Source organism: Bos indicus, chromosome 1 (genome assembly GCF_029378745.1).
Source record: "Bos indicus isolate NIAB-ARS_2022 breed Sahiwal x Tharparkar chromosome 1, NIAB-ARS_B.indTharparkar_mat_pri_1.0, whole genome shotgun sequence".
In the NCBI taxonomy this organism is placed as follows: domain Eukaryota; kingdom Metazoa; phylum Chordata; class Mammalia; order Artiodactyla; family Bovidae; genus Bos; species Bos indicus.
In genome coordinates this window covers 106,741,431-106,758,018 of record NC_091760.1, presented here as the reverse complement: position 1 = coordinate 106,758,018, position 16,588 = coordinate 106,741,431, and the positions used below count along the sequence as shown (strand labels likewise).

The 16,588-nt window shown below is 38.8% G+C and overlaps 1 protein-coding gene across 21 annotated transcripts in view; it reads right to left on the bottom strand.

Moving 5' to 3' along the window:
• Nucleotides 1-389: 389 nt before the first annotated feature.
• B3GALNT1 (beta-1,3-N-acetylgalactosaminyltransferase 1 (Globoside blood group)) overlaps nt 390-16,588 on the bottom strand; it is a 33,347-nt gene continuing 17,148 nt past the window's right edge. For 9 of the 21 annotated variants that reach the window (XM_070792287.1, XM_070792304.1, XM_070792279.1 and 6 more), the window contains 4 exons: nt 9,676-9,738; nt 6,629-6,724; nt 5,753-5,773; nt 390-2,987 (listed from right to left, as the gene is read on the bottom strand). In XM_070792287.1, the coding sequence (XP_070648388.1) occupies nt 1,919-2,914 (996 nt within the window). In that variant the 5' untranslated portion in view covers nt 2,915-2,987; nt 5,753-5,773; nt 6,629-6,724; nt 9,676-9,738 and the 3' untranslated portion in view covers nt 390-1,918. Of the gene's footprint in view, nt 2,988-5,752; nt 5,774-6,628; nt 6,725-6,869; nt 7,015-9,671; nt 9,739-16,588 lie in introns of all 21 variants that reach the window. The other 12 variants (XM_070792309.1, XM_019960020.2, XM_070792285.1 and 9 more) reach the window with 11 other exon arrangements.

The following is a 16,588-nucleotide window of genomic DNA, read 5'->3' as shown; positions in this document are numbered from 1 at the left end:
ACAGCTGACTAATATTACTTGGAAACAAACATGAAGTTAAAAACAAAAAAAATGACCCAACCTCTTAATGTTTTTCATAATCATTTAATTCTTTAGAGATTTCTTAAGCACCAATCTGTAGTTGAAAAGGAAAAATCTTCTAAAACTTGGCAATTATTTACATTTTACTTCTTTTTTTAGTCTTAAAAGTGAAGGGACACTTTTATTTCACAAGTTCTCTTTAAAACTTCTTTGAGTTAGCTTCCCAAACACGAATATAAACAACGCAAATTCAATCAAATCTAATCCTACCACACACACACACACAAAACCCACCACCTGTGTCTTAAGAGAAAGTGATTCCCGGATGGGTGGGAATTAGCAAGGGCATGGATTGATTCCACAGAATATTTAATTTATTTTATGATTTTATTGTGATTGGATCAGGTCTGAGATGAGGGAAATGGAAACAGCCTTGTTATAAGGAATCACATGTTATAACACTTCTAATTCAAATTAAGCTTTTTTACAGGAAAATTACAAATGTATGAGTGTTCTAAGAGCTGACTATATACTTTCAAGTTCATATTTTCTCCCAACAGGTTTGATCTTTTGCCATCATGTAATCCAGAGTAAGAGTCACTTGTCCCATACCAGGCATAATGGGAAGCTGCACAGCCCCAAGAATATGGGGGCAAGGAGTGCTCTTCTTGGACCAACTAGTAGGTCAAAGGTGACCTACGTCACCACTCCTATGAACAGTGCATTTCTCTACAACATGGAGATGAGACTTGACTTTAGACCACGTAGTAGGTCTTTCCTCTTGATGTGAAACTAGTAACAACAGCAACAGTGTTTTTTTCTTTATTCTTTTTATTCTCAAACTGATTGTTAATGAAAAAAACATAGAACAGTTAACTGCAACTCACATATTAGTCTTCTCTTTCCAACTCAAGCACTGAAATACAATACTCCTTTCCATGATATTCTGGCTATCATGTTCGTTCGTTCTTTTTGGGCTTCAGAGTCCTTTCTAAAAGGAAACATGCTACCTGGCATTCTATATTACTCCAAATTTCCAGGCAGAAAAATGAGACAAATGAAGTGACATCTAAAAATACCACGGATTATGTTTTTTAAAAACAAGACAATAATTTTGACCTTCTTGCTTTAATTCTTCTCTATATTACCACGATGAAATATTTATCAAAGTCCAAGAGATTATTGATATACAATAATGACTACACATTAATGGAGCTATTCATCATAAATTCATCACTGAAGTAACTGGAAAAAAAGTTTATTCTGTTTATGCAGTATTGAAACAACCAAAACATTCAAACATCCATAAAGTGTAAAACTCTAAGTATTATTAAATAATAATTAATAACTCTTTAATACTGCAACATCTTGAAATATCTTCCAAATGACCAAAAACAGATTAAACTTTATTCAGAAATAACTTCAGTTTCTTTTACACAGAACTGTATATTTAAAGAAACTAGTAATCCATGTAAGATATACACAAAACCCTGAACTGACTAGATGCTTCAATGAATAATACTCCACACTGTTTTGTTGTTATGATAAATGAGCTTATAACTCAATGAAACCCATTTAAGAAGCTCTAGACTATAGAATGACATGTTCGAACTGTTTGGTCCTATTAGTTTTATTAAAAAAACCATCCCATTCTTTTATAAGATTTTAATTCCTCTGAATATCACCTTTAACAGGCTTGACTTGATTGTTGTCATAATAAACCACAGTCCAAGTGCAACCCTCCAGTCTCCAGTCTATAGGCTCTACATGAGTTTCAGCTTTGCGTAAGCCACACAGTGACCTTCTCATGGGTTTTTCATTGGCGATTTCATAGTCTAACAATAACACTTTCCACAAAGTATCCCTCCCTTCTCTAGGCTTTGGGTAGAATGTCAAATTAATAATGACATGTGGTGTTCCTTAGCATAACCTGCCAAAATGTGATGATTTCCTTGGAAGAAAAGCCATGGGCTGCAATCACACGTCTGAGCTGACAGACATCCAAATGGATCCTATATAAAAAGAAAAGGTTGGTGTCTTCTGGAATATGAATGTCCACTTTTAATAAATTCAAACAGATCCCAACATAAACATCTTCAAACTTGATGGGTTTTACGTGACTCATCATTTCATAGATTCTCGGCACCAAATCTCTGGACATTATATAACCCAACCCACTGCAGTAAGGCGGGAACACCTTGAAGGGATATTCCTGGTATGAAATATGGGTTTTTTGGTAAAACCCTCTGTAGGAATAATTATCAATTAAAGGATAACCTGTGAAAAACTTCTCTGAGTGGTTTAAATTTAAAAGATACTTCACTAAATTGCCAGTATTGACGAAAACATCAGTGTCTGTCTTCATGATATACCTGGCGTTGGGGCAAAACTCAGTTACCCACCTAAATGCCATAATGGTTTTCAGGGTCAGATTATTGTATGTATCTAAAAAATCCTGTCGTATTATGTCCCCATAAAGGAGGTGTTCATCCTCTAAGGATAATGCTAACATTTTGTCTTCCTTTTCAGCCTGTTGGCCTAATAAGAAAAATGTAAGAACTTCATATCCCCACCAAGACTTCTTTTCACCCCAAGTAACTCTAATGGCCTGCCTGGCTTTCACATCTGAGGGGTGTGAGGTCACCAGGATGACAAGAAATGGGTTTTGATGAGAGCAATTTGAATGCTCTCGAAGTGTGAAGTGGAAGTCTTGTCTGTAAATGGGCTCATACTCATAGAAGTACATCCAGTTCACACGTTCCACCACATTGTAGTGCGGCAGACTGAGGTACCACATCACCAGGAAACTCAGCAGCGATAGCAGCAGAAGGCTCCATTTCAGGGATCTGAGTGACATCCTAGCTGGAAGGGTGGTCAGGAGTGCCGGGGCCATTCACAGCAGCTCAGAAGCATGCAAGCCTTGGGTTCTGGAAGATTTATCAAAGGCCTGCTTAGTATGCCATCACCTGAAACACATTTCCAAATGATACCTGATCACCTCCTTAAAAGAAAAAGAACTGGGAAAACAAATGCATCAAAGCAAAATCAAATACCCTGACCTGAGTCTACTTAATTTCATTTAACTATAAGCAAATGGATACCCACAACCAAAAGTATATTTCAGCATTTTATATCAAGACCAATGTTAAAAACATATTCTTAATTATTTGAAAATTAATACTTCCTGCTTGACATAAATAACTATTGAAATAATTCTTTACTTCTTTTTCATAATAGTAGAGAAGCAATTTATTTTTACTGTAGATTTATTTTGTAACTCCACTCCCCCATTACTCATCTCTTTCTGTCCCTCTGGATATCCAGGATAAAATCATTACTGCAAAGAAATATCAGCAACAAAACCATTAACGTGAAGAGATATTATCAGCGACATGTCTTAACACACCAAGGGTTTTTCTCAGCTGTGGGATCTGATGTGATTCTAGCAAATCTAGAGTAAGAAAAGGGCTACAATTATTCTTGGTGACCTGCTTGATACGGGATGAGATAAAAGTGGAGATAGTTCCTCTGAAAGGCAAGTCTTCTAAACATAAACAGAATAACCATCTCTGGAGTTTTTTAATGTACAAGACTATAAAATAGCTTTTTCTTGCCTCAAATACCACCCCAGTCCCCTTTCTAACTCACTTGCTAAACTCAATGATCAATCTGGACAACAAGTGCTTAAATTAAAGGTCTGTCTGTAGTATGAGTTTTCATGTGTTTCCCATTCTAATCTGTTCAGAAATCCTGCATAGGATGGGATGGAATCTCTTAGAACTCTAACACAGAAATTCCATCTGAGACAAGAAAGCAGAGCTAGGAGACATGGTGCATTCACAGTCTCAAGCTCAGCTCTGTTTTGGATCTCAAGGATGAAGTTGGTTTACAATTCAGGACCCCACAGGGCTTTCCTGGTGCCAAGATCATGGGCCTCAGTCCAAAGGCATTCATGCACTGTTATTAGACCTTCTACATCCACAGACTGCACCAGGCACTAAGGAGGCCAAAGGAAGAAGGAATGGGAGGAGAACAGACTCCAAGACAGCACATAAACATGCCACAATAATGTAGTACAAACTGTTTACGTCAAGGGCCAAGGGCCTTCAGAATAAGACAGATCAACCAACACAAAGGGCAGGCGGAGGAAGCTTCTTGATGATGACCTTTCACCTACAGTTATCTGGGGGAAGGGCTCCTGGGAACCCAGAATTTGCTGTGGAGGGCATACATTAATGTCATTACTTAGAAAGACTGGTTTACCAAGGGTTCTACCCTTGGGTTTATCTTAGGTCTTTGGACACACAGTTCTTCTGTCTGTTTAAAGTGAAAGTGCAAGTTGCTCAGTTGTGTCCAACTCTGCAACTCCATGGACTATACAGCCCATGGAATTCTCCAGGCCAGAATACTGGAGTGGGTAGCCTTTCCCTTCTCCAGGGCATCTTCCCAACCCAGGGATTGAACCCAGGTCTCTAGCATTGCAGCCAGATTGTTTACCAGCTGAGCCACAAGGGAAGCCCAAGAATACCGGAAGGAGCAGCCTATCCCTTCTCCAGAGGATATTCCTGACCCAGGAATCAAACCGGGATCTCCTGCATTGCAGGTAGATTCTTTATCAACTGAGCTATCAGGGAAGCCCCTCTTCAGTCTCTTAATACATATAAAAATGACAGGATCTCAAGACTCCTTCTCCTTTCCATCTGGCCATATCTTAGCTGCCCTGACTACTTATGGCCTATAATCTTTCCTATCTCTAATGTTTTTTATATTTTAAGTCACATAGTACAGTGGAATGCTTCGGCACACTCTCTAGTTTGGTTTAATGTTTGTTTATGTGTCTTGCCTTTCTACTTATATCCTATGACCTTATTGGCAAAGAATGCTTTTCTTTTGACAAGCGTCAAAATAGTTGCTTAAAACTCAACATGAAAAAAACCTAAGATTGTGGCAACCGGTCCCATCACTTCACAGTAAATAGAAAGGGAAAAAGCAAAATCAGTGACAGATTTTATTTTCTTGGGGTCCAAAATCACTGCGGATGGTGACTGAAGCCATGAAATTAAAAAACGCTTGCTCCTTGGAGGGAAAACTGTAACAAACCTAGACACCATATTAAAAAGTAGAGATACCACTTTGCCGACAAAGGTCTGTATAGTCAAAGCTATGGTTTTTCCAGTAGTCATGTACGGATATAAGATTTGGCCCATAAAAAAGGCTGAGTGCTGAAGAACTGATGCTTTTGAATTATGGGGGCTGGAGAAGACTCTTCAGAGTTCCCTGGACTGCAAAGAGATCAGGCCAGTCCATCTCAAAGGAAATCAACCCTGAATATTCACTGGAAGGACTGATGCTGAAGCTGAAGCTCCAATACTTTGGCCACCTGATGCAAAAAGCTGACTCATTGGGAAAGACCCTTATGCTAAGAAAATTTGAAGGCAAAAGGAAAGAGGGCGGTAGAGGATGAGATGGTTAGACAGCATTACCGACTCAATGGACATGAATTTGAGCAAAGTCTGGAAGATAATGAAGGAAGGGAGAGGAGCCTGGTGTGCTGCAGTCCATGAGCAAAGAGTCAGACATGAGTTAACAACTGAACAAGACAGAGACGGACCTACAGTAGAAGTGCAATGAACAATGACTTGTTTGATACGACATTTCTATTTGTATAAGGATAAAATATAGGTCTGCCCATCCGACCCCCATCCTTCCTTCTCCCCATTAATAGTCTTACCCAGCCAGTTCCCAGAGAAACCTGAAACAGAACAGACCTTGAATGAGAATTTTGGAAGAAATTAGTATCTTCTTGCTCTTTTCCCCCACCTGCCCACTAGACACAGCATAACCCTGGGGGGCGAGCACCATCTAATCTCAGCCACTGATGCCTGTACATTAATTACAACAGTTATCAAATGGCAATTTTACATCTCATCCTAATGAATCAACACATTATAACAAATTACGGACAAATAGAAGGATCCTGAGTAATGCACACACAGCAATGGAGACCCAGATACTCTTCCGTAATGGGAAGAATTCAAAACAGCAAATATTACTATAAAAGTTATCCTATATGCATTCTACAAGCCATAGTTCACAAATGTGAAATTGTGTCTGTGTTAGTACGTCTATTGCTTATGGGCCTATGAACAAAATAGCAGAAAAAAGAAAAGGAATGGTCTAATCCAGAAGTGGGGGGAAGGTCTTTTAGGACTGGCTGGAACAGACTTCAGGTTACCCAAAACACAGATGGCTCCAAAGGTGAAGACTAGAGTCCAAACCCAGCTCCGTTCTTTACCAACCAGGGCAAGCTTGGGGCATGTTATTTCTCTCTAGAAGCCCCAGTTTCTTCATCTCTGCACTGAAGATCTCAATACGGTGTGAATTAGTGACAGTGTGTGCAAAGCACTGGCCAGTGTCAGGTACACAACAAACAGAGGCTGTTATCACGAGCCATATTCCACCCTTGGCATCTGTTTCTTCCTGTTTATGTTCATTAAATTGATTTTTATTGTTGAAAGGGATTGTCCTAAAGAAATTACCTTGATGAATTCTTCTTAACTTGAAGAAATGTATGTTTCAAAGCCATAAACAGATTTCTATTTCTTACCTTCTTTCTTGATTTTTCTCTTCCGAGTGAAAGACCTTCAATTTCACCAACTGAGCATTTGATAGCAAGTAGCAGTCAAAATAATGCTTGCAATTTCTGTAAGATATACAAGAAGCGTAACAAGCATTTACTTATAGGTCAGGGGATCAGAGGTCAGAGAGGGAAAGGGAACCCCCTTCCCTATTCCAATTTGTTTGTAAAGTGAAACATGTGCTGAAAAAATAGTTAAAGAAAACCCTACCAGTTCACAGAATTCAGAAAGTTCATGGATTCATCATGAAGGGCACTTGGTATTCAAGACGCAAACCCTCTAAGTCCTCACGTCAGCTGGTGTCCCATGTCATCCTACCACAGTTCCACGTGCCCTGATAAAGAACTCAGGGTCACTAAAAGAAGTGAAACACAAAACTTCTAAGAGACATTTTGCTTGTATCCTCTCTTTAATTCTTTTTCCCACACGTACATGTAAGGTAACCCAGACATGAGACTGTCAACTTCTTCCCAATCCACTCTTTCCCGCTTTGAACCTCCGATTCTGCTCACAAATACCCAAGACACATTAGTAAACTGAAAACTATACAGCACATCTCACTTCTTGCCACGATTCAGGATGTGCAATGTACCTTGATTTTCATCAGTCAAGTTTAAAAAGCAGAACAGAATGTGAAAAACAGGAAGGTACTGATATATGTATCACTCCTTATACCAAAAACACTCCAAATGGGTTAAAGATTCTAAATGGGAGAGAAATAAACTGGTAAGAGCATGAAAAGAAAATATGAGTGAACATTCTAATAATTTTGAAGTGGGGAAGAACTTTCAGTTATCCCAAGTAAGGAAACAACCCAGAACTCATAAAGGAAATTTTGATCAAATAAAAATTTCAAAAAATTCTTGAACAAGGTTGAAAACCAAAAATACAAAAAACAGTAACATAATAAAAAGCACAAAGTTGAAAGATTAAAAAAAAAACAACAGGATATTTATAATAAAGAATTTATAAGCCAAATTAAGAAAAAGGTCCACATAACTTAATAAGCAATGGATAAATGCAAAAAGAGAATAAATGGCCAAAAGGAAATTTTTCAAAATAATTACAAAAGATCAATAAAACAAGATACTCAAACTCACTCAGTAAGATATTCAATTGATAATAAGCAGAGATATTGATAAAAATCTGAAACTGGAAACTTAAAGGGAAAAAATGACAATACTCAGTTTGTGTGAGGAACAGAGACATTCTTGGACACTTTCTGGAGAGAAAAATTAAATATGTATAAAAAACGTGAATGTGTATGCTCTTTGACTAATATCACTGCAAGCAATTTATCTTAAAGACATTTTCAGGCAACTGTGCATACTTTATAAAATAAAAATAATTTTAAAGCCTCACAATAGGGAATTGATTAAATAAAATTATGACACATCCATACAACAGTATGTGCATGCTATGTTGCTTCAATTGTGTCCAACTCTTTGCGACCCTATGGACTGTAGCCTGCCAGGCTCCTCTGTCCATGAGATTCTCCAGGTAAGAATACTGGCATGGGTTGCCATGCCCTCCTCCAGATCATCTCAACCCTATACATGTGTTCAATGCTATATACAATGATGTTCATTTATTTTGCCTTGATAATTACTAAGTGAGAAATGCAGTAGCAAAACTGCATATATAGTATGATTACTTTTGAAAGATGAAAAGGCAAGTCTCTATAAATCCATATAGCTACACATGCAGAGGAAGATGTGTTCTAGAAGGATGTGTTCCAATATGTCAACAGTTTCAATTCTGTGGGATTTCTGGAAAGATTTCTTTCTTTCCTCTTTTTTTCTTATCATCTGAATTTCCACACTATTTGTGCATTGTCTTTGTAAATAGATAAAAACAAAGTAAAAAAATTGGACTTCATGCTTGCATGTCTCAAAGTTCTACTGAATGATAGTAACCCTAAGTTGGCAGTTAGGACCCCTAATTTCATCTTATCCCAGCTGCTCTTCTCCCAAGGTGTGAGCAAGTACAATTCATGGTATTTCTAGTAGGTATTATTCTCTTTTATCTTAGTAAATATGATATCAATACAGTAAGCAATGCTTTTTAAAATCCATTCAAAACACAGTAATTCTAATATAACTCTAACAGGATATATATTGGGCTTCCCTGGTAACTCAGATGGTAAAGAATTCGCCTGCAATGCAGGAGACTTGGGTTCGATCCCTGAGTTGGGAAGATCCCCTGGAGAAGAGAATGGAAACCCACTCCAGTATTCTTGCCTGGAGAATTCCATGGACAGAGGAGCCTGGTGGGCTACAGTCCATGAAGTCTCAAAAAATCAGACACAACTGAGCAACTAACACTTTTCACTTTCAGGAGGTATATTAGCTAATAATAATAGCATTATATATACACACAAAACAGTTTATAAAGTGTTTCAACAAATATTATTAGTTACTCCCAATAACCCTATACTGTGGGCCAACTGGCTTTATTGTACATAATTTACAGGTGAATGTTAGAGAGTTCAGGTGAAATGAAGATGAAATAACAACATTTTGAAACAGATCAGGACTTACAAAGTGCACAAACTCTAGCTAAAAGAAGTATCAAGGGAATGTATTTTAGTATGAAGAAAAATGAACTCAGGAGGAAGGAAAGGAATGCAAGAAACAAAGGTAAATAAGGAGATTATTGAAAGATAATGAAAACTAACAAATACACACAGTAGAAGAACACAAAAAGTACTTTTTTGTGTGGTTAAAAAGTGAATCCAAAATACTATATAAAAATGACATGGTTGCTGCAAAGAGAGTTTCACTTAATGCATATTAACCTTCAGAGTGACCACCGAAAGAACAGATACGGAACATATACATTTCCACACAGATTAAGAAATAAAAGAAACAAAGCAAGCTAATAGTTCAACAGAGGATAGGAGAAGAGGGGGGTAAAAAGCAGAGAAAATGCATGGCAAATGGAAAAGCACAAGAGAAAATGGCAAAACTAAATTCAAATGTATCATCAGAGTAAATATAAATGTCAACTCACTTACTGAAAAACAGAGACTCTCAGATTGGCTTAAAATTCTGCTGTATACTGCTTATAAGACACATGCCTAAAACAAAACAACACAAAAATTTAAAAATTAGGAAATTTTTTTTAAATCAGGAAAATGTCCATCAGAAATCTGCTGTGGTTATTTATTAACATCATGTGTTTTTTTTTAATTTCTTTTTTAAAAAATTTTATTTTATTTAACTTTACAATATTGTATTGGTTTTGCCATATATCAAAATGAATCTGCCACAGGTATACATGTGTTCCCCATCCTGAACCCTCTTCCCTCCTCCCTCCCCATACCATCCCTCTGGGTCGTCCCAGTGCACCAGCCCCAAGCATCCAGTATCGTGCATTGAACCTGGACTGGCGACTCGTTTCATATATGATATTATACATATTTCAATGCCATTCTCCCAAATCATCCCATCCTCTCCCTCTCCTACAGAGTCCAAAACAGAGTGAAGTAAGCCAGAAAGAAAAACACCAATACAGTATACTAACACATATATATGGAATTTAGAAAGATGGTAACAATACCCCTGTATACGAGACAGCAAAAGAGACACTGATGTATAGAACATCATGTATTTTAAATGAGCAGCATTTAAAAGGGACAAGACAGGCTTCCCCGGTGGCTCAGTGATAAAGAATCTGCCTGCCAATGCAGGGGACATGAGTTCCACCCCTGGTCCAGGAAGACCCCACAAGCCTCAGAGTAACTAAACCTGTGAGCCACTACTGAGTCTGTGCTCCAAAACCATGGGAGCCACAACTGCTGAGCCCAGGTACTGCAACTACTGAAGCCCTCAAGCCTAGAGCTTGTGCTTTACAAGAGAAGCCCCCAAAATGAGAAGCCCGCACACTGCAACTGGAGAGCAGCCCACTCACCACAACTAGAGAAAAACCCACACACCAACAAAGCACACCCAAAAACAAATTTTAAAAATAAATAAATTTAAAAAAGAGACAAGGAGATTTTGTTGCTAATAAAAGGAACCATCCAAAAAGATAATTTAACAATCATGAAGCTAAATAAAGATAGAAACATAGGCTCAAAATATATAAAGTAAATCCTGAAAAGTGTGAGTACAAATGGAAAAATCTATAATCCTAATAGGAAATTTTTAACAAATCTCTCTAAATGGTTAATAGATCAAGCAGACAAAAAATAGGGATATGAGTGTTTCAAATAACATTATTAAAATTACTAATAGTCTTGATTTAGGACTTTTCATTCAATTAAAAAGAATAGGAATATTCTTTTCAAGACCACATGAAAACATTAATTAAAAAACTGATCATATTAGGTTACATGAGCTGTCTCTAAAATTTGAAATTCAATTTAACACAGGCCCCAGTCTGATCATAGTATTATTTTCATATATATATATAGAAATATATATATAATGTATAATATATACAATATATAATACAATGTATAATATATATACAATATATGTTCTATAAAATATATTATATTTTACATATTATATAAAATATATTATATTATACAATATATCCAGGACATGGAAGCAACCTAGATGTCCATCAGCAGATGAATGGATAAGAAAGCTGTGGTACACATACACAATGGAGTATTACTCAGCCATTAAAAAGAATACATTTGAATCAGTTCTAATGAGGTGAATGAAACTGGAGCCTATTATACAGAGTGAAGTAAGCCAGAAGGAAAAACACCAATACAGTATACTAACGCATATATATGGAATTTAGAAAGATGGTAATGATAACCCTGTATGCGAGACAGCAAAAGAGACACAGATGTACAGAACAGTCTTTTGGACTCTGTGGGAGAGGGAGAGGGTGGGATGATTTGGGAGAATGGCATTGAAACATGTATAATATCATATATGAAACGAATCACCAGTCCAAGTCTGATGCATGATACTGGTTGCTTGGGACTGGTGCACTGGGAAGACCCAGAGGGATGGTACAGGAAGGGAAGAGGGAGGGGGGTTCAGGATGGGGAACACGTGTATATCTGTGGCAGATTCATGTTGATGTATGGCAAAACCAATACAATATTGTAAAGTAATTAACCTCCAACTAAAATAAATAAATTTATGTTAAAAAAAAACATAACTTGAAAAACACAAACAAAAAAAGAAACCTGTCTGGAAGCTCAAAACTCTCACAAACCCAACCTTCGTTTAATCCATAAACTTAAACAGAACACCACAGTGGTAATTACAAAATACCTGCAACTGAATGCCAGCAATTTCAATTTCAAGGAGGCAGCATTAACACCAACCCTTTCCTTAAAATCTACTGGGGAGAAGACAAGTAAATTATGATTGTTGTTTTGCTTTCAAAGAGTGATCTATGGTTCAGCAGAGGCAGACAGCTTCAAGTAAAAAGGAAAAGCTCTTCTTTATAGAAAAATGACAATTATGAATGTAGGTAGAATGACAGAATAAGAAAATTATGTTGTAGTATTTCATGAAATTACTGATTAAGGCAATGATTATCAATCAGTGTTTTAATTATCAAACAAAAGATTGATGGAGATTTAGACATTGTATGATACCAAAGTAATACAACAAAGATTACTTCTTACTTGTAAGGACTGAAAAAAGATAAAATTCACAATGGAGTAATCAAACTGCTACCACTCTCATTCAATCATTAATCTCAGTATTATAAATAATGAAACACATATCGTGTGTTTCCCAATGAGATACAATGAAGTGTACATCCTAGACACAATGTTTAACAGGAATCTAATCACATTTTATATGAAATACACAAGACAGAAGAAAAAGCTAAGAACTCCACAAGGAAACACTCAAACAAACCCAGGAGTATTCTGTGATAACTAGCATGGTGTCTGCAGCTAGTCAATCCCATAAAACAAGGAATGACTCTGGAGTAAAGATTAAGGGAATGTACACAATCGCAATGTATGATCTCAGATTGGATCTTGGAGAAATTGAAGACGATTAAGACATTAGATGATGCAAAAAGGATTACTGATTTTGTTAGGTGTGATAATGTCAGGCGCAGCAGCGGAGAGGAGCTACCCCAAGTCCAAGGTCAGGGGCGGCGGCTGACAGTGCCAGGCTGCGACAGCGCAGGAGCAGCTGAAAGGAGCTACCCCACGTCCAAGGCCAGGGTCGGCGGCCGGGAGGAGCTACCCCACGTCCAAGGAGCAGTGGCCACGCGGGCACAGGAGGTCCTAGAGGAGCTATTCCACGTTCAAGGGCAGGAGGGGTGGTGGTGAGGAGACACCCCTCATCCAAGGTAAGGAGCAGTGGCTGCGCTTTGCTGGAGCAGCCGTGAAGAGATATCCCATGCCCAAGGTAAGAGAAACCCAAGTAAGACGGCAGGTATTGCAAGAGGGCATCAGAAGGCAGACACACTGAAACCATAATCACAGAAAACTAGTCCATCTAATCACACTAGGACCACAGCCTTGTCTAACTCAATGAAACTAAGCCATGCCCGTGGGGCAACCCAAGATGGACGGGTCATGGTGGAGAGGTCTGACAGAATGTGGTCCACTGGAGAAGGGAATGGCAAACTACTTCAGTATTCTTGCCTTGAGAACCCCATGAATAGTATGAAAGGCAAAATAATAGGATACTGAAAGAGGAACTCCCCAGACAGTAGGTGCCCAATATGCTACTGGAGATCAGTGGAGAAATAACTCCAGAAAGAATGAAGGGATGGAGCCAAAGCAAAAACAATACCCAGCTGTGGATGTGACTGGTGATAGAAGCAAGGTCTGATGCTGTAAAGAGCAATATTGCATAGGAACCTGGAATGTCAGGTCCATGAATCAAGGCAAATTGGAAGTGGTCAAACAAGAGACAGCAAGAGTGAATGTCGACATTCTAGGAATCAGCGAACTGAAATGGACTGGAATGGGTGAATTGAACTCAGATGACCATTATATCTACTACTGTGGGCAGGAATCCCTCAGAAGAAATGGAGTAGCCATCATGGTCAAAAAAGAGTCCAAAATGCAGTACTTGGATGAAATCTCAAAAACGACAGAATAATCTCTGTTTGTTTCCAAGGCAAACCATTCAATATCACAGTAATCCAAGTCTATGCCCCAACCAGTAATGCTGAAGAAGCTGAAGTTGAACAGTTCTATGAAGAACTCCAAGACCTTTTAGAACTAACACCCAAAAAAGATGTCTTTTTCATTATAGGGGACTGGAATGCAAAAGTAGGAAGTCAAGAAACACCTGGAGTAACAGGCAAATTTGGCCTTGGAATACGGAATGAAGCAGGGCAAAGACTAATAGAGTTTTGCCAAGAAAATGCACTGGTCATAGCAAACACCCTCTTCCAACAACACAAGAGAAGACGCTACACATGGACATCACCAGATGGTCAACACCGAAATTAGATTGATTATATTCTTTGCAGCCAAAGATGGAGAAGCTCTATACAGTCAACCAAAACAAGACCAGGAGCTGACTGTGGCTCAGACCATGAACTCCTTATTGCCAAATTCAGACTTACATTGAAGAAAGTGGGGAAAACCACAGGACCATTCAGGTATGACCTAAATCAAATCCCTTATGATTATACAGTGGAAGTGAGAAATAGATTTAAGGGACTAGATATGATAGATAGAGTGCCTGATGAACTATGGACGGAGGTTCGTGACATTGTACAGGAGACAGGGATCAAGACCACCCCCATGGAAAAGAAATGCAAAAAAGCAAAATGGCTGTCTGGAGAGACCTTACAAATAGCTGTGAAAAGAAGAGAAGCGAAAAGCAAAGGAGAAAAGGAAAGATATAAGCATCTGAATGCAGAGTTCCAAAGAATAGCAAGAAGAGATAAGAAAGCCTTCCTCAGCGATTAATGCAAAGAAATAGAGGAAAACAATAGAATGGGAAAGACTAGAGATCTCTTCAAGAAAATTAGAGATACCAAGGGAACATTTCATGCAAAGATGAGCTCGATAAAGGACAGAAATGGTATGGACCTAACAGAAGCAGAAGATATTAAGAAGAGATGGCAAGAATACACAGAAGAAGAGTACAAAAAAGATCTTCAAGACCAAGATAATCATAATGGTGTGATCACTGACCTAGAGCCAGACATCCTGGAATGTGAAGTCAAGTGGGCCTTAGAAAGCATCACTACGAACAAAGCTAGTGGAGGTGATGGAATTCCAGTTGAGCTATTTCAAATCCTGAAAGATGATACTGTGAAAGTGCTGCACTCAATATGCCAGCAAACTTGGAAAACTCAGCAGTGGCCACAGGACTGGAAGAGGTCAGTTTTCATTCCAATCCCAAAGAAAGGCAATGCCAAAGAATGCTCAAACTACTGCACAATTGCACTCATCTCACATGCTAGTAAAGTAATGCTCAAAATTCTCCAAGCTAGGCGTCCGCAATACATGAACTGTGAACTTCCTGATGTTCAAGCTGGTTTTAGCAAAGGCAGAGGAACCAGAGATCAAATTGCCAACATCCGCTGGATCATGGAAAAAGCAAGAGAGTTCCAGAAAAACATCTATTTCTGCTTTATTGACTATGCCAAAGCCTTTTACTGTGTGGATCACAATAAACTGTGGAAAATTCTTCAAGAGATGGGAATACCAGACCACCTGATCTGCCTCTTGAGAAACCTATATGCAGGTCGGGAAGCACCAGTTAGAGCTGGACACGTGCCGGGAGCCAGCATGGCAGTTCCCACCCGTGACAAGGTCATGTGGGAGAGGCCTGATGGGCAAGACGAGTCAGGACTTGAGGGGGCCCCCTGGACCTGTCTGAGCATCTACCCCCAAACCAGAATCTGTCTGTTTTACTATTTTACGACTTTCATCAACTCCTCTAATATTAATGGGGGGCTATCCCTGACCACCTTTCTCTGAAGGAAATCAACTTAGAGCTCTAGTTAATAAGTCTCCTGGGTTCAATAGGTGTGTTCCAATTCAAATCCCTCGGAGAGCTTTCTAACTTGCCTGACAGGTTTCCAGACTCTTACAGCTACGCATGTGATTGTTCAGCCTCCCAACCACGAGAGGCACAGGAAGCTTAAGATATTCTAACAATGCAGAGCTTCTTGGAGAGTTAAAATTACTAGAATAGAACTAGTAGAGGATTTCTTTGTTGAGCTAATGCTTGCTGCCAAGTTTCCGTATCCCTTACCCACTATGGCCTTGGGAGTGTATTGATTAATATAGTTGGTATATAGAAATATAAGTAGTAGCTTTGATGTTAACAACCTTAAGACTCTTGAGTCAATAAATTCTTTCCTTGTTATCCCCCACTGCACCTTTTGCCCTATATGAATGCAACTCTATCTAGTGCTTTCAGAGAGTGGTACCAAACTTTAGAAAAATCACTTCTGGAGAAAATAAGTTTTTCTCGTTGACCAACTTTTATCAGAAGAAAAATGTTAACAGGCCTCCTGACCAGAGATGATGTAAATCACCTAAAGCCTTTGTATATGATAAGTTTGCAGAAAGAAAGCCTGGTTTTGATAAGGGTAAGGACTGCTGACCTTGCATGACTCTACACCCCCTATTATCCTCTATGTACAATTTAGGGTATAAAAGCTCCTTTTGAAAATAAAGCTACGGACCTTGCTCATCAGGCTTGGTCTCCCCGTGTTGTTCTTGTTTCCTTTTCTCTCCTATTCTTCTCTCTTCTTCCTTCAGGATGACTAATTGGAGCGTGGGGGCCCTCTGAGACCACTTACCGGACCTGGCTTCTAAGACCCACTTGAGAAGGTGCCTAAGGTGGGGCACCTTCAGCTATTTGAGAGGGCTCCCGTGGCCTCCGTGGTCAGTGCAAGTCCAGTGTCACGAGCTTTATTGGCTTTCCACGTAAACCAGTGAGATCAAGCCTCTTTCCCCTTTCCCTCCCCTTTGCTATCCTTTTGCCGACACAGTTCTCCTGAGGGAACCCCTG